This window comes from Anguilla anguilla, chromosome 4 (genome assembly GCF_013347855.1).
Source record: "Anguilla anguilla isolate fAngAng1 chromosome 4, fAngAng1.pri, whole genome shotgun sequence".
Lineage (NCBI taxonomy): Eukaryota > Metazoa > Chordata > Actinopteri > Anguilliformes > Anguillidae > Anguilla > Anguilla anguilla.
Window position 1 is genome coordinate 11,415,066 of NC_049204.1, and position 25,772 is coordinate 11,440,837.

Consider the following 25,772-nt stretch of genomic DNA (forward strand, 5'->3'; position numbering starts at 1 on the left):
AGATGCACACCTTAGGCCAAAACACTGATTTCACTCATTTCTTGCCAGGATCTGCAAACCCATCGGCAGGATGACTTGAAACCCTCTACTGACCTCTACTGAATCCTCCTCCTTTTCCCCTATCCCTCTGTGTTAACTCTATACCCCCCCTCCCCCTTTTCCTGTGTTGCAGAGACCCAGATACCTCACGGGTTCCCCACCATAGACATGGGCCCCCAGCTGAAGGTGGTGGAGAAGACGCGCACGGCCACCATGCTCTGCGCGGCCAGCGGGAACCCGGACCCCGAGATCTCCTGGTTCAAGGACTTCCTGCCCGTGGACATCGGCGGCAGCAACGGCCGCATCAAGCAGCTTCGCTCAGGTACAGACTCCGCCCCCCCGCCACCCCCCCCTTTCTGCGCACGCGTCCTCTTAACGGGAGGTCAGGCTCCTGCCGAATCTTCAAAGTAAGACGGCTGTAGGATTACCGTTGTCACAGAAGTTGCTGGGGGGCGGGAGTGGAGTTGGAGATTTGCAATGGCGTCACGGCAACAGAGTCCGAAAACTCTGGGCATCATGCCGATCGCCCTCTCGGAGTCCCTGCCGTTCAGACGCGCCTGTTTAATTCGGCGGTGTTCAGCTCCTGTGCAGTCACCCTCGCGGAGCTGTGTTAAGGGAACCTTCGACGCGACCCCCGCGTCTCCCCAGGAGCGAGCTTTGATCCTCTTTTTTTTTTTTTTTTTGCGTCCGTTTGACGCTAACGATGTCTGCGCGTCGAGTCGAGCGAGCCAAGCTCGTTAAGAGGACGCGGGAGGGCGGCGCTCGTCGAAGCGGAAAAGGAGAGAGAGAGAGAAGCCCTCCCAGGGCGGGAGCTCGCGTTCGCGGGAAGGGCCCGCCGTCGTTCCGCCTGCGGCGCGCGGAGGCGGCTGGCTGCGCCTCCAACTGTGCTCCCTGTTTAGCCTCCCTGCGCAGCCTCCCTGTTTAAATCCTGCTAATGATGAACAGGGAGGGTGCGAGGAAATGGGAAAGCAAGAGCAGCGGCTTAAGGTCGCTGAATCTTTTTATCGGAGGTGAAAAAATCCAAGTTCAGTAGAAGCGGAAGACCTCCCCTAGTATTTTGTTCCAATCACCTGGATTTGCTAAATTCGCACAATTCTTCAGCCAGGAGGTAGAACTAATTAGCGAAATCTGCTAGCTGGCTGTGTTCATGGGTAGAAGAACCAAATGGCTGGACTTTTACTTTCTGACCCCTGGACTTTCCAAGACTTTTAGTGCTTTTAGTATATTTAAAACCCTTGTTTTTGCACTTGGCACTTGGTTACTCTCCAACAGGCATTAAGCTGAATAGTAGATGGCTGGACACGAAGGCTGAAGAGATACTCTCAGCACCAGGGGCCTCTCCTCTGGCTCCTCCTGGATAGGCTACTGAAAACAGGTGAAAAGAGCATGAGAAGCTGTCTAGAAGATTCTTTTAGCTTTGAAGTTTCTGGCCACCTGGTGCAAAATGTGGTCCTCAGGTTGGGTCAGATATATAAAATCTTATCAAAATCGCCTTGCTACGCTTTATTTTAATTGGTTTCTTCATAACAGGTGATCTCCATATTAAAGGTTTGAGCCTTGGCTGTGTCATTAGCCAAATATGGCTGGAGATCCACGGTGGCCGTGCACATCTGGTCTAGTCCTGCCTCAGGTAATATTAGTTCCTATCAAAGTCACAGCACACACCCACAGACTACCAGTCATCGTCTGTGAAAGACATACTTCCCACCAGATCAGCACTAGCTGTCTCCTGTAGTACTACACGCACTTTAGAGTGTAAAATAGTCACTGGTTTGTTGGCAAATGCGTCGTAGGAGTGAACCTGCTTGAGCTGCAGAGGTTCTCCCACTACAGTGTGGCAGAGCGGTGATTCCCTATTGTGGAGTAAGAAGAATTTGAAAAAAATACATTCAATTTTTTATTTATTAATTATTTGGCCTCTTCGTGAGCATTTAGATTTTAGACGTTCACTGTATTGCATGATATGAACTAATGAATTAAATGCGTCTATCTTGGGATCACGACAGCCGCTACCGCGCGCTGTGTTTATACAGAGTGGACCGCGTGGTAAAGTAAAGGCTGCAGTCTGCTTGGGGCCTAGCGGAGCAGTGCTGGCCTGAAAGCAGTGGATTAGCAGCTCTTGACAGAGTTCAATTTCCCTGGTCAGCCCGGCTCCTTCGGCCGCACTTAGCATTCATACGGTCGCTCCGACCGCGCGAGTCCTTTGACTCAACGAGTGGCTGCTCGTAAACCCGGTCCTGACTTCGTCGTGTTTCTTAAAGAGCCGAGGGTCCAATTTACTTGCATCAAAGCGCGCTAAGTGTGCGTGGCTAATTCCGTAGCCCGCGTTTCCTGTAAGGACCGGACCGCGGACACACTTGACGCAAGGCGGTGAGATTATATGCACGCCGGTCGAAGACGAAGTCCGCTCTCCCGCCCACGACTTGCGTCGCTACCGCCGAGGCGTGCGGTCCTGATGTTCTCCTAAGGACCGACTTCAACTACATAACTCTGCTTCTCTCTCCAGGATAAGGGTGGTTTACGTGTAACAGAAGTTCAGGGCGTTCAAACTAACTGAGCAAACCGGACGCCGAAGGACGACGGGAAAACGAGAAGAAGATAAATAAATAAAAGTTTAGCGAACGCGCGCTGAAAGTTTGGCGTGTTTCGGTCGTGCCGCATTAAAGGCTGTCCGCGGCGGCCCTCCCAGATCCAGGTTAGACCGCTAACTGATCCCGCGCGCGATGCGGGGAGGTCTCGTCTGGCAGTTTCCGGCGTTACTCAAAGCCGTGTTGTGAACAGCTGCGGCCGCCCTCTCCTCGAGACTCAAGCACTCGCAGCTTAAGGAGGTTTCCCCCCCCCCCCCCTCTTCTCAACCCTTTCTCCTTCTCTCTCTTCTCCTTTTTTTCCCCTGAGTGGAAAGTGGTTGGTTTTATTATCTGGATCCTTTGTATCTGTGTAGTAGCCAACAAACTCCACTGTCCTCCTGCATATGACCAGATATGCTACGCTGTCCCTTTACTAACACATTTCTGTATTTTAGAGCCAGTGCAATAGGTGGATGCCTAAACAAAAACAGTTCAGGGCCCTATTGAAATAATAATTGGAGAAAGAGAATAAGCCTAGTGTTTCATAAAACTGGGCTGGTAACTGAATAGACTTGGCTGTGCCTCCCCACTGTGTCAGTCCCTGGGTAGTGCCATGATAACAGATAGCTGTGCATCAGCCTCTATTTATCTTTACCATTGATTTTCCTTACCCCGTCTCGAAACTGATATTTAAAAAGTGGAAATACACATTACCAGTTTCCTTCCTTCTCTTGTTTTTCTCTTTCTCTCCTTCTGTCCTCTTTGTACTAACGCTTCTCTCTAATCTTATTTGCATTCAAATTACCTCACCAGGTGGTACACCAATCAGAGGTAAGAATGCTGTAAAGCGCTCTGTCGACTCGCTCCATACCTTCCTCCTCCTCCTCCTCCCTCCGCCCACTGTTCCCATCTTCAGCTTTCTCTCAGCTCTAACACCTCCTCTGCTTCAGCTCACGCTCCCCTTTGTTGTTCTGTCTTGTTTATTTGCTTCAAACAAACAAACAAACAACTAGCCTAATAACGACGAACGGAAGTCGCCCCCTTGGACTGAGGGTCCCCAAGGGGACGCTCCTTAAAGGGGCTGTTCGCCGGGACCCTGGGGTTCAATCAGGAACATCAGCACGGTTTTCGGGAAGACTCGAACCGCGCATATTTGTCTCTTTCACGCATGGGCAGGGTTTGAAGGGGAACATTTTTATTCGCGGCCTGGCGCGCACAAAAGCGATCCTATTCTTCGGAATAGTTCTGTGAAGAGCTGTCTCGAAAAGCCTGAAATGATTAATTTACATATGAGTCGGGTGGTGATTGACACTGCTGGAAATAGAAGCCTGTGTGGGTTTGTAAGGGGTGGCCAGATGTGACCTCCGTCTCGAAAGTGTCTGGATTTTACAGAGTGAAAAAAAGGACGTAATGTATTCACAGTTAATTCATTCAGTTAAACAATGTTTGTGAGGGGAAGTGGAATATTTGGTTGCTACTCTATCCTGTGTGCTCTAGGCGTAAGCCTGGTGAGAGTTGGGTAACTGGTTAATGAACCCCTTTACAGTTACAATGTTATGACAATCAAATGATGAACAGGACTGGACTGAACATTACCCTTGGTCAGCAAGCATCGCAGTCACCACTCTGAGGAGAGCAAACTTGCTTGTTTAAGAGGCTCGCTACGGGTCTAAGTAGGCCGACAACCCACCCGATTGATTGTCTGCACTTCCACAGAATTCAAAAAGAGCTTTGCGGGCAATTTAAGTGGAGAAGAAATACGATGAAGTGCGGTATAAGCCTTGGAAAAGCCTGTATGTTGTTATTCCAAAAGAACAGATGTATTTCAGAAACTTGCACCATTTTACAGTGGAGTTTTGACTGTAGCCTGGAAAGAGTGTAGATGCAGCAGCCCCTGCAGAGAGCAGTACGTTAGGAAAAGGCCGGTATGTTGTTATTCCAAAAAGACACGGTTCTGTTTCAGAAATTAACGCCGTTTTACGGTGAAGTTTTGACTGTGGCCTGGAATAGAGTGTTGATGCAGTCGCCCCCCGCAGAGAGCAGTTGTGTTTGCGTGTTTATGCTCTTAGCCTAGGGGCGGCCATTTAGAGCCACACCGCACCGCACGACCAACGGTTCTCTGGTTCCCTCGACCTCAGGCAGCCACCTGCGGGCTCAGAAAGGCCCGACGGTGCCGAACCGCTCACCGCAGCCAAACCCATCCCGGATGTCGCCATGCATCCATCCTCTTTATTTCTGTCAGTTTATTTTTTCTCTCGGTACCGAACATTTCCGTAACAAAACTCATCCCATGTCGCATTTTTCGGAACCCTTCCAAAATTTGTATGTATTCTGACATGTATTTACTTCAGTGTGTTTCACCGTCTGCGCACTGCATGATGTCTGATGTCTGTGACGCATCTCTGGTTAACAGCCATGCACAGGCTAGCCGCTGGAGCTAGTTCAGCAATGTCACTGTTTACGCCGTTTAAATTGAAGCTCCTCTCTGAATATGTACACAGTTTAAATCTTAGGCGCAGTTGTGCATGCATTGTAAAATAAATATGGAGTAACGGTAATCATGGCAGAGGGTCCAGGTAAGTATCTGTCACGCTTTCTAATGTGGCCATTGTGTTTCCAGATAGGTCATGCTGGACCATGTTATTGTGGAGCTCGTCACAGGGGTTTTATTTTAACATCAAGGATTATCAAAGGGCTTTTTTTCCCCCACTGGAGCTCATTTGATTTTTTTTTTTTTTTTTTTTGAGACCAAACAGACTCCCAGTGCAAGTAATGATAGCAATCAGTGTTGAACAATCCCAGGATTGATTGCCAATTTACAGCCTGTATTTTTAGTGGGGGTTGGAACTTGGGAGCTGAAATGTGCCAAGGTCTGAGCCAACCCTCCAAGGTCTGAGCCAGACCCCCGCAACCCCCACCCCCACCCCACCCCACCCCACCATACCCCGCTCCTGCTGCCACAGGACTTGAGAGTACTGGGGCAGTCTTAGTGCGATCCCCATAACACCCCTGACTCTCGAAAAGTAGTCCAGCCGCTCCATAATACATGTGACTACAAGGACAGGGATTGATGATTTAGTTTCTGAGCTGAGGAATTATCCCCAGCCCTTTTTAGGCTTGCCCCCCCCGTAGTGCCAGTGAGTTTGAAAAACCAACTGTTTTTATACCTTTTCGTCTTTTATCGCTCTTCTTTTTCTCCGTCATGTGAGGAGCGAATTTGTTCACAATGGACTCCCCATTGTGCGAGGGGGTGGAGTGAGGGGCGTGGGGGGCGGTGGGGGTGGGGGGACTTCTTAATCTTCGTTCTCTGTGAAGGCCCCCGCGTGCCTCTCTTTTTCCGCTTCCCGCGACTCCGAACTGGAGGTCGATAGCGAACGCCGCGCTTGAGTCACGGCCCGCCGGCGCCGCGCTGAACTTGCGTGGCGACAGTCGGAGGGTGACAAACAGCGCTATGGCAACACCCTCGCGGCAGCGTTTTTCACCTCCCGACTGGTTCCATCGCCCGTCGGGTAGAATAGGTGAAAATGGCTCACGCTGCTGCGTACGATCTGGAACGCCCTCCCCCCTCCCCGTATGTTATTTTATCGATATAGTTGCGCGCAGTTGATTAATTGGCCACTGTGTAAACCATGGACGCAGTGTAGTGTTTCACTGACTCTTTTTTTTTCCTGACACTGAATAATGTGGACGTGTTAGCACACACACGCTGCTTCATCAGCTGTTTATATACCTCTCACTGTGCATTTCTACTGCCGCTGTTTCAGAAAGCACTCATTGGCTTCGTGCGCCAACAGACCACGTTTAAAGGCTTTTGCATGAGGAGTCCTCCATCTTGGTATCAGCAAAGGATGGAACATGCGTTTTTGTCTGCCTGGGTGGGAGAGGGTGGGTTTGGGGGCGGAGTCAGCCTGTGTCATTCGTGGGAGTGACGATACCTTCTCTGTCCTCTCCTCGCCTCCCCCCCCACCGCCCTCCCCCCAGGAGCACTGCAGATCGAGAGCAGCGAGGAGTCGGACCAGGGCAAGTACGAGTGCGTGGCCATGAACAGCGCCGGGACCCGCTACTCCGCCCCCGCCAACCTCTACGTGCGAGGTAAAACCCCTCCCCCACCGCGCCCAACTGCGGGACCCGCCCCCCACCACCTCTCGCCATCGTAATGCAGAGTTTCTGCCAGCCTCACCTCCAGTAACTTTGAGAGTGACAGTGAGAGCCACTAACTGTAGGCTCAGAAACAAAGGTATTGATATTACCTGTGCCCTAGATGGGCACCAGGTGTTATATGGAAGTAAAGGCGTGTGTTTTGATTGTCAATAGTTTAAAAACATATTTTGTCATTTAACTTCCTTGACAAGAAGCTTTTGAAAGTTTTGACGTCACCATATCATTCCACGCACCTCACCGGTCCTGACACTGGGGATCTGCGGAAGGTCAACCAAGATTTCTCTACGGGGCCTGGTTGATGCTGAGATTATTTGAGTGGAATGTAGATATGGTAGTTTTCCGGTTTGTGTTTTTCCCCCCTCTTTGACAGGACGCAGGTTACAGGATCTCATCACTTGGATGGGGTGGGGGGGGGTTACAAAATTTCAAACATGGGCACCCTTTTCAGGTTCTCAAAGGCAATTGCAACACCTTTACTAGGAAAGGTTTTTTTTCTAACCACCCCATCATGTTTGGTCAGTGGCTGTGGAGAAATTGGTAAACATGGAATACCATTCTGCACCTCTTCCGGCTGATAACTAGGGCACTACTAACACCTCAGTGTAGGAATACCCCCCAAATAGCAAGCAGATAAATTCTTTGGCTCGAGTGTAATAGTTATGAGAAATTCCTGTAGCTGCTCTCAAGACTCCTAGTAGATAAGCACCTCCACCGTGTATTCAGCCGTATCTTTAAGCGGCCTCAGCCCCTGGCCTGTATTGATATATTAGTTCGCTCCTTACGAGCATTTATCCGAAAATGAAAGATGTTCTGGCTCATCGTGGATAATAACCGTGCTACATCAGTTCTGGCTCCATTTCATTTTCTTTTTGAGATAAGGTTCACCATTAAATCCCATGTTGTGTTCACCCCAAAGAAGGCTGAATGGGATAAGTCCATGGCGCTGTTTCAGAAGTCTTAAGAGTGAAATATTTATATGAGTAATACTGTGTGTGTAGTAGACCTGGGTCAGAAGATTTGAAATAATTTAACCATTTATACGGCAGTTTAGGCTTTTTAAAGAACTATCTAACTTCTTTCATGCGATTGCAGAGCACAACATTTTTTTTTTTGGAGAATTCTGAAATAAATCTCAAACCGCCATTAAAATTTTGCTGGAATTTAAAGTTAGCATGTGTCATTTTTATTTGACAAGGTGTATTGCACTTATTGTACGTCGCTTTGGATAAAAGCGTCTGCCAAATAAATGGAATGTAATATAATGTGTTGTCAGGTATGTGGTTATAATAGTTAATTTGTTGTAGATGCGGCAACAAGCTTTTCAGAATGACAACATCATTGCAGCAGATGTTTCTTTGCTGTATGACAAAAGCCATTTATATGCATCAGTGTATCTTGGATTCATTGGAGGAATGTATCCTCTATAGCAGGCAGAGCAGCAATAACAAGGGGGTTTGATGAACATCAAACCATCTGCAGCAATGAGAACGCGAAAAAGCCTTTGATGCCACAATGGTACATTTTCAATTCAACCCCATGAGCATACAGTATTGCCATGCTTTCTAATTTGTTTCTTTGTTTTTTTTTTTTTTTTGCGGAAATATAATAATACTCAATAAGTTCTACTCTCTCACTGGAGAAAATGAAAAAAATACTAAATGAGCCCTATTTTAATCTGGGTTGTAGTCGCGCCAGTAAAATGCATTGTCGAGGAATATGGCACATGATATTATAAACAGGATTCAAAGTCAGATCCCAGCATTGAGGTGAGTCACTCGGTGAGTCAGTTTTTCCTCTAGAAAAATTGTTATAGCCGTGTCGCATCGTAGTTGCACACGTTATCATCTGCAGGTATTTTAGCGATAACACCTGCTCCTCGTGTCGTGTCAATTAAATAGCTATTAGTGTTATTGTCTGCCTAGTCAGAGCACATCATATAGCAACTAATCGTCAGAAGCCTCTGCGGCAAGCATAGTCCAGTCCAAGAGTTATTTTTATGGCCCTTTCCTGACCCCCACCTACAACCACTCCCACTCTTGTATAACTCTACCCGCATCCATCTTACCTTAATGGGGAATGAGTTTCTATCTTCCTTAGGGAGAAAAATGACAGTCCTAGCCAATGAACATTGTTGAGGTGTAGAGAGATTGGTTATGCTTGACTACCTGACTGCAAGGCTGTCAGGTGGAGGGGGTGAGCGCGCGGAATGAGCGAAGAGGGTCCACGGCTTCCATGAATCATACGAATCGTCCGCAAGCCGTTCTCCTGCAGGGCCGATAGGGAAAGTGTGTGTGCGGAGGTCGGATTTATAAAAGGCTCGCAAAAAGAGAATTCAGCTGTCCCGCTACGCAGCCTCTACTGCAGTGATCTTCACTCTCATCACGTGCGTTTGCAGTGTTGGAATAAACATGGAATTAAGATCTGTTATGCGATGCCGTGGCTTTTAATGTGTGAACGCAGCAATGTTAGCACGTCACTTGATCGACTTTGTGTTTGCATGTGTTATATACCAGTGCGTGTTTTTTTTTCCCTTTTTGCAACATGTTCTGAGGATAAATATGAATCAGAATCGTGCATATACTGAGGTGCAGTTTTAAAGGGGAAGAATATTTATGCAAATTGCCTTTCAGAACTTGAAGAACCTGCTTTGCTAGAGGTTAAAGTGCAAAGGGTTCCATTTCATGTTTACAGTGTAAAAAATGTGAAAATGCATCTTCCTTACCCTCCATCCTAACGTCCACAGTGATTGTTTTGTCGTCATTGTGGCAAACTCAGCTTTCCCCCTTCGTTACATAGAGCGCGAGGTAATCGATCAGCACATTCATTAACAGGCAAATCCAGCTACTGTAATCAGAGACAGACCCTCCACCCATTGGTCTCCACTAACGACTTGTGCTTTGCAGCTTTCAAAGGGAAGCGGATCTTTCCCGTCTTTGCGTCTGCTGTCTTCTTTTTAAGCCGTGAACTAACACAGCCTGTTTCCCTCTCCATGCAGCTGTAGCGCCGGGGGTGGTCTTACCACGTTTTCACGTTTGTCTGGGGCAGGGGTAGCACGGGCGGGGGGGCGGGGGGGCGGGGGGGGGGGATCGGCGGTTCACAAGCCTCTCTGCTTGCTTCACTTTATCTGTCCGTCTTTCCTTTCCTGTGCCTGTCTGTGCCTGTCTGTGCCTGTCTCGGCTCTTCTCTTGGCGTCGTTCGTCCCGTTGCTTGTGGCCGCTCTTTGACGGAAGGCTCCACCAGTGCGGGGGGGTGACGAGTTGCGTATACGAGCAGTATACGCGAGCTCCCGTTAGCCAGACGCTTATCCTGCGATGAAGAGAAGATATGACCGTTTTGACCGTTGTCCGCACTCGTTCATGCTCTGTCATAACGTACTGCAAGATTTGCTACGTATGTGTTTCACATCGAGCGCTTTGTCGTGCCTGTGCCATTTTGTGCGTGTGTCGGGTGTGAGTCGTGCGTGTATATGCATACAAGCTTGGGTGCAGTTTGTGTGTTTGTGGATACCTACCACTGAAAGAACAGCTGAACAGAATACATCTGTTGTTCACTGAATCTCTTACATAGACTTTCTTTCTCATTTATGCATTGAGTATGGGTATATATACCCTTGGAATACATGGATAAAGAGTTTATATCTTAAAACCACCTGCTTGGTTCTGTCTTCAGACACAGGAGCTTTTCCTGCTGATAACCAGGTTGAAACAGTCATATGTGTAACTGGCACACCGTATGTGCTTGTTGTCTCAGATGCAATCCCCAGAGCATCTGAGCTTTTTTGTGACTAAGTCACGTAGCAGCTGTGCGTGGTGGGACGTGGCACAACGTAATGACATGACTAATCCGGATTCAGTGGGCCTGTATGTATTCATATCTAGATATCCAGATTCTGTTCATTGGCTTTGCTAAAAAGAAAATTTAAAAAAGTCAATGGACAGAATTCATTCAGACGGTGCTTCTGGCCTGGTTGTGAGTGTCTGAATGTTCTTTTAATGTAAAAATTGAGGTGTCTGCAAGCGGTGAGTGTCCAAGGCTGCCGTCCTTCAGTGGTGGTAGACCTCGTGTGAGATGGCCGCTCAAGTCAGCCAAAGAGAGATAAAGAGCGTGTGTGTGTGTGTGTGTGTTTGTTGATGTTCTGTGCCGTTGCTTCCGCCTTGTTTTAGTCACTCTCTCTTTTATGGATAAGCAGAAGATTGGCCTGTTTTACTCTCTCTGTGTTTCTCCTTGTCTTCCTTTTTTTCTCTCCCGTTTTGTTTCTTCTTTTTTTTTGTTTAAATTTTTTGATTTCCCTTCCACCATCACCATCGCACCCCGCCATCCAAAAAACAATCCCAAAATCCACCTCTCAGATCAGCGGGAAGGTTGGTCCTTTTCACTTCTTCCATCTACCCCCCCCCCCCCCCCCCTACGCCGCAGGCCCTGAGCGGACTGGAGCCGGCTCCTGACTGGGCCCCCAAGGGCCCGTCCCGCCTTCTCTTGGGGCTCCGCCCCCTGAAAATACTCCCGACAGTGCATCCCAGACCCCGCCCCCACACTGCCCTGCCCTCCCGCCCCCATCCCAATCCCTGACCCCATCGCCGCCCCCTGCCCCTGCCGTGCTGGCTCCCCGCCCCCCTCCCCCCCTTTTCCCATCAGCCCTCGTGAGAATGCTTGCATGGGTCGGCCGTCGTCACGGCGGCGCAGTCCGCAGTCTGTCCTATCATCCGCCGCTCTGTCCTCACGCGACCCCCCCCCCCCGTCTCCGTGTCACGGGGCGTGTCTGTTCAACCCATCGCCCTTTTTCTTTCGGTCAGCCTGGACCCACTGCTCGAGCCCCGCTGCTCTCTCCACCGCAGGCCTCGCTTGCAGCCGCTTCCCCTCGCCACGGAAACGCCGCCATCGGAGCTCTGGCCTCCGCCGCCGCTCGCCTCGCTCGTGCCTGTTCTCGGAGCGGCCGACGCCCAGCTTCGACGGCCGCCTCGCCTTCTCGTCCGCTTCTTTTTTTTGGGAAGTGCGAACGGTGCTGATTATTCACTGCCATCAGCATAGTTTGATATTCAGGCGCTCTCTAACGACCCTCTTCAGTCGGAGTGGAATTAAGGCTCTGACGGAGGGGATTAAGACTGCAGATTGTCAATCTTGGTTTTTTTTTTGAGGGTTACACAAGAATGGGCAAAGTATAGTTATTATTATTATGTTTTTTTTTTAACTACTAAGTTGTTTTATTTAAGAACAACAGTATGGTCTCAGATTACGGCAGTGCCACAGTGCAGTCTTGCTTTATTCCAGGGCAGTGCGGCTAAGGTCAGGCTGCAGAGATAAGCACATTTTTCAAGCGTGAAGGGTTGACCCAGTTTACGTACAAAGTTCAAATTTAAATGATCGCATTTATTACCCCCCCCCCCCCAGACTCAACCGCTGAGCCTATTTATTAAGCAGCGTTGTGTTATTCTAGTTAACAGCTAAAAGCTTTTTTAAGTTTTCGAGCATTTAATCTCGTTAAAGCAGCTCGGATTGTTTATTTTGGAATCTAGCTTTTGTGGGCCCCAGATTTGGGTCCCAGAACAAAGGATGCCGAGAGAGGACAGACAGAGAATATTTTTATCATTTCTGCTCAAGCCCCTCAAGGATCATGCATGGTCTGTTTTTTTTTTTTTTTTTCTTGCAGACCATTTTATAAGCCGAAAAGGGTTGAGCTCACAAAATGCATCTCTGCGGGGGGAGGAAGTCGAAATCCTTTTTTTTTTTTTTCCTCCTCCTCCTCCCCTCCCTCATCCTATATTTTTCTCCTTTAACGCCACTTCAGTTGTCCTCTGTGGCAAATCCCAAATCAGCTTTGAAATATGGAAATACTGAAATGAGGCGCTGGGCTTCCCGGCAGTTTTGATTGCTGCTGAGTGTGACGTCCCAGAATCGGAAGCCATTAACAAAGCTTCCTTAAGCAGGCACCGAGGAGGCATTTTCTCTGCCGCGCGTTTTAACCTTAATCCATCGTTCACGTCCTCCCCTCGCCGCCGTTATCTCCGCTCCGCAAAAAACGACCGCTGATCCTTATCTAGCTCATTACCCGTTTCTCGCCGACCGCTTTCGAGCCGTCCCTTAGCGTTTATGGCTTTTAACGCACCGGCGCTCGCCGAGGTGAGGTCGCGGCGGTGCCGTCCGTTCACCGGGCCGCACCCCCGAGGGCGAGCGTTTCTCCGCGGACTCCAGCGTTTTTTTCGGCGCCTCCCTTCCGGAAGCCGGCCCGATCTTTTATTCGGGTCCCGTTTGAAGGGTTCGCATTTTAAATGAGGAGACGCTGGAAGGCGAACGCAGCGATCGGTGGGAGCCAATCGCGGAGCGGCGGCGTCCGCGTTCCCCGCCGTGAGAGACGGGCTCGGGCCGCGCGCTCGCGCTCCTCGTTCGCTAACCGACGCGACCCGCCGAAAAGCTCCCGCGCTCCTCCTCACGGGGGGGACCGAGGCGTTTATTTTATTTTTTTCGGAATGTGGGGGAACCCTCCTGCCCCCCCTCTGTTAAAGGGGGACGGTGTAGAGTGATGCCCCCCGGGGGGGTAAGATGCCTTTCAGATGCCCCCCCCCCCACGCCCTGTGGTGAAACCGGAGAGCTGCGTGACATCCAGCCGGGGTGGGAATTACATCACCCCCTCGGGGTCACGGCAGAACAAGAAGCCGTTAAAACCAGAAACCTCCGCCAGCGCGGTGTCGGTTACTGGCCGTCTGAGCGCCGCGCATGCTAACGGATTTGAAACGTCTGTGGGCGAGGCGCGCGGCGGCGGCGGCGTTCATCAGCGTGCGCGCTTCGCGTAGTTCTGACTCGTCGTTCTTGTTTTCAGTCCGGCGAGAGCCCGCTGTCGGGACGGACCAGCCGTGCACCACAGGGTCAGGGTCCCCCCCCTCGGACGGGAGCCGAGGTTTTTTAATATGGTTGGGGGGGGGGATAGGGGGTAAAACATCACAGGCCTTTACAGCTGCGTCGCCGCTTCCCGCCTCCCTGGCTAAACGCGCCGCAGGGTCACCGGGAGCTCTCGGAGCGCCGCGTCAGACGACCGCCGCCGCAAGAGAGCTTTTCGCGAGTTTCGAGTCTTTCGGGCGACGGGCGGGAGTTCCCCGCGGCCGAGCCGAGCCTCAAAGGGCTGCTGTGATTGTGCCCGTGCGGCGTCTTCACACTCCCGAAACAACGCACCCCCGCCAGGCCTCGTAGCGGTCGGCGTTCCCTGGGAGGACCGCCATTTTGTTGCCGCGGTCCCATCCTGCATATTAAAGTTCGTCAGACATTTGCAAAAAAAAATTTTTGGCTATTTTTTCAAACTTTTTTATTTGTATATTCACAGCGAGGCAGTTTTAAGGATTGTTGTATTTGAAGGCCGTTTTTTAAAATTTTTTTAATGAAAGCGGGCTCAGCTTTACTTTTTGTTATCCATTTTCACAAACTCTGTCCTGCAGGCATGCTTCCCTTGCAGATTGTGTGTTGATGTCAGCGGCCCGATGCTTGCCTCGCCCCTCAGCTTCTGCATGCCTTGCTTGAGAGCATCCATGTGCCACCGGGCCTGAAGAGCCCCCCCCCTCCCCCTTCTTCCCCCCTTTCTCAGGACCAGAATGCACCTCTCCTCCCTCTCTCTTTCCCCCGTGACCCGCCTCCTCTGGCCTGCAGCATGCCGACGAGCAGGGGATCAGTGTCTGCTTCACGCCAGCTTCTGTGCACTAACTCCGCCTTTGACACACTCAGAAACACCCGCGGTCGGGCCCCCCCCGACAGATCGGTCACCGGGCCACGCCCACTCCTGACGAGTAGGGCGTGGCTTCTTTTTTTTTTTTGGGAGGCCCCCGTTTGCCGTCCAGCAGATCTTTCTCATCCTAACTCGAGAGAGCCATCATGTTGTGACCATTTTCCATGTCCATGGGTAACGTCATCTTGTTTATTTACGCAGTGACTAACTCAGTCTTTCTCTTACGCTACGTTAACAGCACGATAAAGCCCGCGAAGGCTCTCCTGTACAGAGACAGAGCGTTCACCCTAATCTCTTACTGCTTAACTGTGGCCCCCTAAGTTAAGGGACCCTATGGCCCGGAAATGGATTGAAAATCAAGGCAAACTACAAAGAGCAAAGCAGGCTCAGAATCTCAGGGTTTATGGGATCTACATCAAAGTCTCACACAAGCATACTAACGCAGACACACAAACACACACGCATCGCATGCATGCACGCACGCACACACTCTCTCTAAGCTGTAAATGTTTTCTAGACACAAGGTAAGTGAGCACAGCTGTAATGTTCTGGGCAGTAATGAAATAATCAAGAATTTACTAATTAACCGAATTTGCTGGGACTTTTGCAAAACAGGTCGCAGCCAGCAGGGTTTCCTGGAATACGTGGAGGGAAACCTTGCTGGCTGCGATGTGTTTTTGCAAAAGTCCCAGTAAATCGGTTAATCACGAAAACACGTAACGGGATATGTAAATTCAGTAGAGCGCAGGTTTCCTCCAAATTGTGGAAATGTGTTTTTTTTGTAGTATGTGCAACTGGATCTTCAGATGAAGCACACGATGTATTCTTCCTGTTATTCCCCTGGTCCTTCGTTTCTGTCCCAGCTGGCTTAGCGCTAGCAGCATTGTTTCTGAGCAAAACAGACCTCCCCTGACACACGGGACACGTTGCATTCAAGTCACATAAACACTGAGATTTTTTTGTTCAGATACAAAAAGGCCTAATTTGTCCCCGGCCTGTGTCAGATTTAACTTTCGAGATACGGTATCAGTTTACCTGCTGACTAACCAGGCTGTCAAACAAATATGTATTTCTCGTCCTTTTTTCTCACGGTAAGGAAAAAATGACCAAGTAATTGACACTCCTGATGATGAAAGTAAAGTGTTTACAGTAATTCTCTGAATGTTTTCCTCGTATACTGAAGCACATACAGAAGTCTGCAGTGCGTTTGTCCAAACTGGTTTTGCGCCAAAGACAAGAATTTAATGGTGGTGAGGGGTTATTTTTAGTCTACATCCCAGTCGGCATTGGACTGTCGCTCACGAGAGATTCTAAATGGCTGAATTTTCTTTTGGGGGGGGGGGGGGGGGGGGGGGGGGGGGGGGGGGAAAGAAAGTTGTCATAAAACCCAGGGGTCCATTAGGAGCTGCTCTGTTGAGAGCGGATAGATGCAAGTGCTGCAGACTCTGTCTGTCTGTCTGTCTGTCTGTATGTGTATGTGTGTGTGTGCGTGCGTACGTGCGTGCGTGTCTGCGTGCGCACGTCTGTGTGTCATGCATGGTAGAAGACAAATGAGAGGAATGGAAAGGCCCGGTTTCTGCTGTTCTTTAAAAAAAAAAAAATTTTAAAAAGAGGTTGACTGTTGCTGTTGTGATGGTCCTCGCTTCACTTAAAGACGGAGGCCAGGCACCATCCACACCATCAGTTTCTGCTTCAAACAGATGGCTGCTGATCGAAAAGCACTTATTTCCACGTGCGGCCAGCTCTCAAACTCCAGATTCACGCTTTGATCTTTTGCCACGGTGACAAACAAGAAGAGCACTTAACTGGGGAAATGGAAACGCCGCGGTGCGTCTTCCAGTAAGTGGCGCCTTCAGGAGCACTAGCCTATTAGCTGCTTTATGGCCAAGTTTCAGTCTCGCCTGTATTTAAACTTATAAAAATGAGCTTGTGCGAAACGGGAGGAAAAAAAAAAAAGAAAATCTTTCGACGCGTTCTGGGTCATTTCCTCTAGACCCGCGTCATTAGTCGCTCGTACTTGCTTCCCGCCGCTAGGCTACACAGACGGGCGCGCTCGTCTCCATGGGGACGGCTGGTGAGGTCAGCTCATATGCATATCGAGGGTCGGGGGGTCCGGTCTGCCCGCCCGTGGACTCCCTCATAGACGGAGACTGAACATATTACCCCAGTGCAACTGCAGAAGGTTAAGTTAACTCTGTTAAGTGCAGGCCTCTTTCAGAGTACCGCTGGGCAAGTCATCCAGCCATTTCACAGTACAGGAACTTACATTGATTTCTCACCACAAGATGATAGGAAAGGATCATTTTTCTATACGTGAGCCTTAATAACATCTGTGGTCAAGTCCACGTTGTTATTGGCTCTTAAAAATGTTCTCCTTCTGTGCTCATGACAGAATCCAGCGAAGTCTAATTCATATTATCATCATTAATAATAATAATAATAATAATAATAATAATAATACTTTTTATAAGATTCTTGTATTACAACCCAAAGCATAAAATACAACAAAACAAAGCTGTATACACATATAAATAAGAAAACAAAGCCTTACAAATAGAGGAATTACAGGTGGTTATACAACACAGACAAAAAACAACAATCACCACACACAGTTAAAAGCGGGATGAGCAAACAAGGCAGCCAGCAACATTAAAGAATCGCTAGCCGTAGGTGTTAAAGGCTTCCGTGGAACGCTGGGTTTTTAGGACTTTCTTAAATCCACCCAAGGTGGGCGCATTGCTTAGTTTGACAGGCAGAGCGGTCCACCGTTGTGGCACAGACAGGCAAATCCTACATGAAATGCTGTCTTGTTTGAAATCCTCACACCGTCTTAGAACCCTATTCTCGTTCGGAGGTCTCTCTGCGCCCTCCCTCCCCCGCTTTTCGCACTGAGCAAATTTTGAAGGCTATATCAACAGAGACCCAGGAAAGACTTCAACAAACATGCAGCCGGCTTTTAAGCCCCGGAGGAGCGGGCAATGGGGGAAAGCGTGAACCAGGATTTTGAGCCTCAGAAACGAATTTGCGGTAAAAAACCCAAACGAACAGACGAACGCCGGGCCTTTCCGCGAGTCTCGCCGGCGGCGGCGGCGGCGGCGCCCTCCGCGCTCCCACCGCCGCGTTTCTGACACGCGCCCCTCCCGGTCTGATTTGGCAGTCCGCCGGGTGCCGCCCCGCTTCTCCATCCCGCCCACCAACCACGAGGTGATGCCGGGGGGCAGCGTCAACCTCACCTGCGTGGCGGTGGGGGCGCCCATGCCCTACGTCAAGTGGATGACGGGCTTGCAGGAGCTGACCAAGGAGGACGAGATGCCCGTGGGCCGCAACGTGCTGGAGCTGACCAGCATCCGCGAGTCCGCCAACTACACCTGCGTGGCCATCTCCTCGCTGGGCATGATCGAGGCCACCGCCCAGATCTCCGTCAAAGGTGAGCTGTCCGTCGAGGGGGCGAGGGGGGGCGGAGGAGACCGTTGCCGGGAGACGAGGTGATAGAGGTTCTCTTTACACCAGCAACTAATTCTAATTTGCGGGTTTTAAGACTGAAAGCAGTCTTCCATATTGGCTTCTGTTGTGACAATTGCCGTGATCAATATGTGTGGACTTGTGCCTGGAAGGCAAGAATAGCAGGGAGTCCATTGAATTCAGTCTCGGCGCCCAGGGAATCTGCATTCCAAACAGAATCCACGAGCGTAATTCGTTCTTGATAAATGTCTTCTGAGAGGATGTGGGAATGGATCCCATGCAATTTGCTTTCAATGGTTATTTCACCATTATAAATACATGCGCTCATTTGACATTTATTCTGGTTTCCGGATTGATCGAAATGGATTACTGACTGCACTATAAATCCCCCGCTTCATTCAAAGTCTCTTGCCCCCCATGTCCCTGGGGGTATAGTTTCTCTGAGTAAGAAACGTATAATTTGAGGTGTTTTCTCATCGTGTACTTCACAGTTGAAACCCGAGAAACCAGATAATCAACTGTTTTAATGAATCAATTAATTGCTGAGGAGCAAGAAAAATTAGCATATCTTCTGAAACAGGGTCGGCCTTCCCTGCATGGTTGGCTTCCCTGAACAGCTTCCTTCTTGGCTGCTTATAAATTGTTCTCTATATTTTGTTACCGAGTTGTCCTTAAATCTGTCCTCCTCAAGTGCGTTAGCTACAGCAAATAGATATATTTTATTTTTTTGGGTTTTGGGCAAAAGGGCAGTATCTGGTACTTCAAGGCTTAAGAACATAAATCTTATCGTGTTATTATGAATTCTTTCACTACAACATTATCAGTCTGGCTGAGAAAATAAAAGCTCGCCCCATTTTCGACTTGTCTTGTGAAAAAATTTCTCCAGCCAGCACAACTCCTACATTATCTCTCTAAGAGATAACGCGTGCAGCTGCCCTTTTCACAAGCTTCTTGGAAGAAAGTAAACACGAAAACCACGTACACCCTTGGCCAAACGGGGACTCTCCGAGGATGGCAGTGTGCAGCGGGGCTGCCCAACCCTGTTTCTGGAAACCTACCGTCCTGTAAGTTTTTCACTCCAACCCTAACAAAGCACGCCTCATTCGACAGTTCGAGATCTCCTTGAGCTGCTGATTAGTTTGAATCAGGTGAGCCAAATCAGGGTTGGAGTGAAAACCCACAGGATGGTGGATCTCCAGGAACAGGGTTTGGGGCAGCCCCTGGTACACAGAGTGCGCGTTCTGAAAATGAATGTTCGCGCCAAGGGTGATGCTAATCAGCGTGGCTTCGGTTCTTCCAGAATTGTCCGTCGATCGCGGCGATTCAGGGATCGAGATAACGTCACTGAAAGCGAAAGACGCGCGGTCTTCTGGTTATCCTGCGTGTCGAGGCGGAACAGATGTCCGGACCGCGCGGAGCAGCTGCCGCAGCCGCGCCCCGGCTTCCGCGCCCGAGCGCGTTCGGTTCCGGCCTGGCCCCCCTCTCTCCCTCTAAACGAGCGATTTGGGTTCGCCTAAGCGCCACAAACAGACGATCGGGAAACAATTTGCTGTCATTTGTCGGTGGAATTCTATTACACTGCTGCCGGTTTCCATTTGGCTTCGCCAGTGCATGAATGGGGGGGGGGGGGGGGGGGGGGGGGAGAAAACTGCATCAAGTCCAGACACGCATTCCGTTCGCTGTGCAGAAAAAATGATGTCACTTCTCTGCGTTCACAGTTCAACAAATATATGTGAAGTGTTATTAAAACTCCCTCCCGTAAACGTGATGCCTCTTATCCCTCCTGTTGTTTAACTCCTCACAGGAATCCGGTCTGCAGAGGAACCAAAATGCTAAAAATGGTACTAGTACAAACGGTCGAACGTGAACGCTTTCGCATCTATTCAGCTTTGACCGATTGCTGTTTTGGAATTTGGAACATTTCTCTCTCGTTCACTGTGACACCATTTCGCAACCTTTAAGGGCGTTTTATGTGTTTACGGGTGCAGTTTCTTTAAACTCAAAAGGGGCAGTTTGCTAGTTCACTGTGTTTATTTGAAATTATTATACATTTGTGTACTTCAGGAGGCAGATTGGGTCACGGATATAAATATAAAACACGCCGGTTCGCAGTTCCCTTTGGCCACTGTGGCCTGATTGAGGCATTGTTAGAAGCGTACGCGAGCCTTGTCCTTGAGTTGAGGCTCTGTGGGCCTGCCGCCGTTGTCAGTTATTGCTGGCAGGGCAGACTTGCATTCACAAGTGTTGTCGGTCAGCTCCAGTGCCCTTTCGCGGTCGTCGAGACGGGTCGGCGGGAGGCCGGCTGTTAACCGGCGCCCTCCCGGTGTTTTTCCCGCAGCCTTGCCGAAGCCTCCCGCGTCTCTGATCGTCACGGAGACCAGCGCCACCAGCGTGACGCTGACCTGGGACTCGGGGAACCCGGAGCCCGTGTCCTACTACGTGATCCAGTACCGGGCCAAGGCCTCGGAGAACGGCTTCCAGGAGGTGGACGGCGTGGCCACCACGCGCTACAGCATCGGCGGCCTCAGCCCCTACTCGGAGTACGAGTTCCGCGTGATGGCGGTCAACAACATCGGGCGGGGCCCGCCCAGCGAGGCGGTGGACGCCCGCACGGCCGAGCAGGCGCCGTCCTCGCCGCCGCTGCACGTGCAGGCGCGCATGCTGAGCTCCAGCACCATGCTGGTGCAGTGGGAGCCGCCCGAGGAGCCCAACGGCCAGATCCGCGGCTACCGCGTCTACTACACCACCAGCCACCAGGCGGCGCTCAGCACCTGGCAGAAGCACAACACGGACGACAGCCGCCTCACCACCATCTCCGGCCTGGTCACCGACGTCACCTACAGCATCCGCGTGCTGGGCTTCACCTCCGTGGGGGACGGGCCCCCGTCCGACGTCCTGCAGGTCAAGACCCAGCAGGGAGGTGAGTCGGTCCTCCGACCCCAAGGGGGTGCTGCCATGCCAGGTGCATTTACGTGGCTGACAAGAAGCCACCTACTCTGATAGGGACAGACTCCTGCACCATAGAACATAACACTGCAGTGTTTTTTGGGGACGTAGCCACAGATCACGAGATGCTGAAAACAGAGCCCGGGTAATACATCAGCTCCCAGGTTTGGCCTTCCGCTTATCGGGGGCGAATCACAAACAAGCGCCGAGCAGATTGGCCGCGCCCGGCTTCCGAGAGATCGCAAGGCTATCGGGCGATTCATTTACAGCCATTTATCAGCCCTCAGCTTTGCAGCCTTTTATTTAAACGTTTTATTAGAGCTGCCCGAAGCAGCGCCCGGCGAGTTTGGGAGGCGGCCCCTCGACGCAGGCGAAGCGAGCGTGCGGTATCGAGGGGGCGCGGCAGAGGAGGCCGGGCGCCACCGCTGACCTGCGCTGTCGTTTCGCAGTGCCGGCCCAGCCCTCCAGTTTCGAGGCGGAGGCGGAGCTGGACACGCGGATAATGCTGACCTGGCTGTGGCCCGTCCAGGAGCCCATCACCAAGTACGAGCTCATGTACTGGGAGGCCGGCTCCGGGAACAAGGTAAGGCGCCCGCCCCCGGGAACCGCGCCCCGCTCCCAAACCCCTTTACCCCTTTACCCCTGGTGCCCGTGTTTGTTTAGCCGCGCCGCTGTGAATCAGTCTACATCGACTTCATCGACGGCCATCGTACCGTGCTGTAGCCACACAGGAAATAAAAAAACAGACCACGGGCAAATTTGAAGCGCTCACTTCGATCTGCTACAGCGTGCGCTCGCGTCTGAGGGAGCGTGGGCGCACGCTTTAGCAGTTTGTCAGCGAGTCATATTCGCCCGCTGTCCGCGAGCCCGTGGAAAGCAAGGAAACTAGACAGCCGTTAGGAAGTCAGTTACTGTAGCCGTTAGCCTCCGTGGCTGTTAACCTCTGCGCGGGGGTTGGCTGTCGGAAGCCAGGGACTTCGTGCTAACGTGCTAAAGATCCACACACACCCTCCTCCCCCCCCGGTGGCTGTGGGTTCTGCGATGGCGGATATCGGCTCCGCCTGACGCGTCGCAGCCCTCGCTCGAATAATTAATTGGCATATCTGATTTCTCCGGCGGTTCAAAGAAAGGTTCTTCTCATCAATCATCCGGCCGTAACCTTTCGCAGCGCGACGGGCGGCGTGGCCACTGAGAGAGGGGGATTCTCGAAGATTGCTAATCGATACGTCATTATACACACTACAGTAGTTGTCCCGCGTATCTGCAGAACCAACATGTATTTCACTTTGGCATTTAAACTTGTCGAAAGGCGCACACTGTCTCTTTCTCCCCCCCCCCCCCCCGCATGCCTTGAGAGTTAATTTATAGCGACCCGGTGGAGTTATTTCAACTGGATTCATGCATATTTTAAAAATGTATGAAAGGGACGCGTTCCAAAAATAATAATGTATGTTTTATCAGTTTTCCATTGTATTAAAGTGCACTGGAATAGATGCCAGCCATCTATTCTAAGTCTAAGTTTAAGTCACTTTTTTTTAGTGCATCCCAGCATTTCGGGTTATGATTTTCTCAATCGTTCGCTCGCCATGGTTTCATTTGTTTAAAATTTTGCCCTTAACTTGTTGCTGAGGGGTGGGGGGTTGCTTATTTTTCTGTACCTTTGAAGTGATTCGTTCTCGTTTTCGAAACCGTCGCTTGTTTGTCGCCGACGCGGTGCGAAAGATGCGAAAACGAACGAAAGCGCTATCGAGCGCGACGAGGCGGCGGCTCCACTTGTCACCCTCGTTCGCCGGCGGTCCTTTTGCCAACGGGGTGTCCTCGCTGTGTGAGTTTGGAATACGTGCCGTCGCGGTAGAAAATACCAGCCCGGCTTTCTCTGTGCTGTAAAAGCCTGAGTGCCACAGCTGGCCAGTCTGGACAACACTAACTGTGTAGCTGATGACAGGAGCGCTTCTTATTTCACTCCCACTGCTTTTAAGTATTGCTATCATACTTTATGTATTCATACATTTATTTATCTATCTATTTATTTATTTATTTATTTGGCACCTTTCGAGCAGCACCTTACTGTAACAAAGAAAGCAGTAAAAACAGAACCAAACATAAAAAGTTAAGGCAATATACAGATAGTAAAAGCAATTTCAATATACAGACAGCGGCGGAGGGAAACAGAAAGGGGAATAAATGAATAGACATTAAAGCGAATGTAAAAATGTGTCTTCAGAGCGTAAATTAAGACATTAAGAGCTAATCTATAAAAATTCGCCTTCGGTTTGGTCTTAAAAAATGACACTGACTCAGCTCTTCCACTGTCCGGAGGGAGATGGTTTCTGTGCCGCTGTTAATTCTCTTGTTATAGCATGTTGTTGTCATTTTATTAATTTTTTTTTACTGTTGAACCTATTGAATACAGTTTCTATTGCTCAGTAAGCCGCTGTCCACAGTAGCATCTGCAAAAGGAATGTAAGCGTCTGCCAAACGAAGGCGATATTGCGGCCCACGTCTTTGGCGGAATATCGCGTGGATCCGCCCTACTGTCGCTGTCACCGTGAGCCTCGCTGAGCGGAGGGGTTGGGCGTCTGTTCTCCCGCAGTTCCACGTGACCTTCGACCCCGCCGGCTCCTACGCCATGGAAGGCCTGAAGCCGGACACCCTCTACATGTTCTCCCTGGCGGCCCGCTCCGAAGTAGGCCTAGGGGTCTACACTCAACCCATAGAGGCCAGGACCGCACAGTCCAGTAAGTCAACCCCCCCACCCAAACGCCCACCACTTCTACCCCTCCTACCCCCCTGGGCCCTCTATCAAATTTGGCTTTCCGAGCCTCTGAAACCTCCTGAGCTCCTGGGACGGCTTTGTTCGCTGACAAACGGGTGGCGAGGTACGTTCACTGTGGGTAAACGCGCTGTGGTTCTGTGATCGGAATGAAATGAGGTGTTCTCGAAAAAACAAGCGTTTCGTGATCCGAGACGCTTGTGGTTTTTATATCGGAGCAGCAAAGCGTGTTTCGTACGCCCGGTCTTAGCTGTTCGTCTGCTGGAGAGCAGGAGAGCGGCCGCGCCGCCAAGAAGGTAGAAGAAGGATGCGCCAACCGTATTCTTCGGAAGCTGTGGAATGGATGTTCCCTTTAAGGCAGCCATGTTATCATCTACTGTAAACGTCCGACACAGAGGGAGCGAGAGAGGGGACAGCATGCGCTGAAGTTCTCCGATGTCTTTCTTGAGCTTTCTGAACGCTCAGCACGCTCGGACGTATACGGATATCTCCAGGCACACGTTGGCAGGTTGTGGCACTGTGTTCTCTGCATCCGTGGAACGAGGGGACGAGACGTACGGATTTATTTGAGTGCGCGTTTAGCCAAGACGTTTCTGTCCGTCCCCAAGACGTAACTGCGCAGGTGATCAGACGGAACGATGAGAATAACTCACAGCAAAGCACCCTTTCAGGCAAGAGTTGACCGGTTACCAAACAGAGTCTCTCTTGACTTCCCTTTTTTTTTTTTACCTCTAGTAATGTGAAGTTACCGGTTTTCGACAGAGCTGCCTCTGCCTAGCGGAGCTGAACTTATTGAAATGTGTATGACGGTTTTCCGAAAGAGATCTGAGCATATTCTAAGTCGTTTGTTTTACTTGTCAACCGTGAAAACTCCAGCGCGCCCAGGGTTCAGATCCCACAGGAAGCGGGGCTGGGAACCAAGGCCCGAAAACGTGCCTCTGATTCCAGCTCCTCATCTCCGTGCCTTCTGACAGCGATTCAGCGTCCCTGGAGTCGTGCTGGCGTGTCACGTGGAGGAGCATCTCCCCCTCTCTCTCTCTCTCTCTCTCTCTCTCTCTCTCTCTCTCTCCCTCTCCCTCTCCCTCTCCCTCTCCCACTCTCCCTCTCGCGCTTTCTGTCTCTGTCTCTCTCCCTCTATCTGTTTCTCTCTCTCGTGCACTCTGTCTCTGGCACTCTCGCTCTGTGTCGCTGTCTCTCTTGATCTCTGTCACACGCTTTCTGTTTCTCTCTGTCTCAGTCGCTCTCTGCCTCTGTCTCTCTTTCACTTTCTCCCTCTGATGCTCTCTCTTACTCCCACCTTCCTTTCACACTCTCTTTCTCTCCCCTCCCCCCATTTTCTCTCCCACCAACTCTTCACACACACACACACACACACACACACACTCTCTCTCTCCCCCCCCCCCTCACTGACAGCTCATGTGACACACCAGCAGGAGTCCCGCTCCACCTCGTTCTCTCTCTTTGAGCCCACACATCATGTGAAATCTGTTTCTGTCCAAACGTGTGAAATTAATTAATTTAGGGTAGCTGGCACCGCCTTGCTGCTCCGGTCACTAAAAACGCAAGTTGGCATGCAAAGGATATGCTTCCTCTTCCAGTCCTCTCTCTCCTCCCATTTGATTTTTTTGGTTTTTTTTCCCCCAGAGTTTCGGAGCCCTGTATTACTGTACTGCCTTGCATTGTAAATGCTGTTTTGCACCTGCATGTACACATACCACTGTCTTTTGATGGCCCTCATTTGTTCGCTTTTATTTTAGTCTTTGCCATTGTTTTGACCATCTAGTCTTTTGTTTGACTTCTGGACTGTGGAGAATTGGCAACATCATTTTTTCAAAATAAGAGTCTCAATGTGAGCCTCCAGGACTCACACACCACTGAGAGCGGTAGATGAATATTGGAGGGGGGGGGGGGGCGAGGGCTGAAACCCCTGAAACCCGTCTTGTGCTTTGGGGTCACGCCCACACCCTCCACACGTTGACGTTACAGTCAGCCATATTTAACCCTTACTAGCCCCGGCTTACCAGCTACAGGGGGCATCCAGCTGCAAGTTCTCAGCTCTCAGTGTGTGATGAACCACCGGGACTTCAAGGGCCTGATTTTCTAAGATCTTTAACAT

General features: G+C 50.5%; 1 protein-coding gene across 21 annotated transcripts in view; it reads left to right on the forward strand.

The window, feature by feature from the left end:
- ptprfa (protein tyrosine phosphatase receptor type Fa) overlaps positions 1 to 25,772 on the forward strand; it is a 226,059-nt gene that overhangs the window by 130,876 nt on the left and 69,411 nt on the right. For 9 of the 21 annotated variants that reach the window (XM_035412987.1, XM_035412983.1, XM_035412990.1 and 6 more), the window contains exons 5-12: positions 173 to 361; positions 3,420 to 3,437; positions 6,588 to 6,698; positions 11,117 to 11,128; positions 17,633 to 17,902; positions 20,276 to 20,857; positions 21,333 to 21,466; positions 23,477 to 23,621. In XM_035412987.1, the coding sequence (XP_035268878.1) occupies positions 173 to 361; positions 3,420 to 3,437; positions 6,588 to 6,698; positions 11,117 to 11,128; positions 17,633 to 17,902; positions 20,276 to 20,857; positions 21,333 to 21,466; positions 23,477 to 23,621 (1,461 nt within the window). The remainder of the gene's footprint in view (positions 1 to 172; positions 362 to 3,419; positions 3,438 to 6,587; positions 6,699 to 11,116; positions 11,129 to 17,632; positions 17,903 to 20,275; positions 20,858 to 21,332; positions 21,467 to 23,476; positions 23,622 to 25,772) is intronic. The other 12 variants (XM_035412989.1, XM_035412992.1, XM_035412995.1 and 9 more) reach the window with 3 other exon arrangements.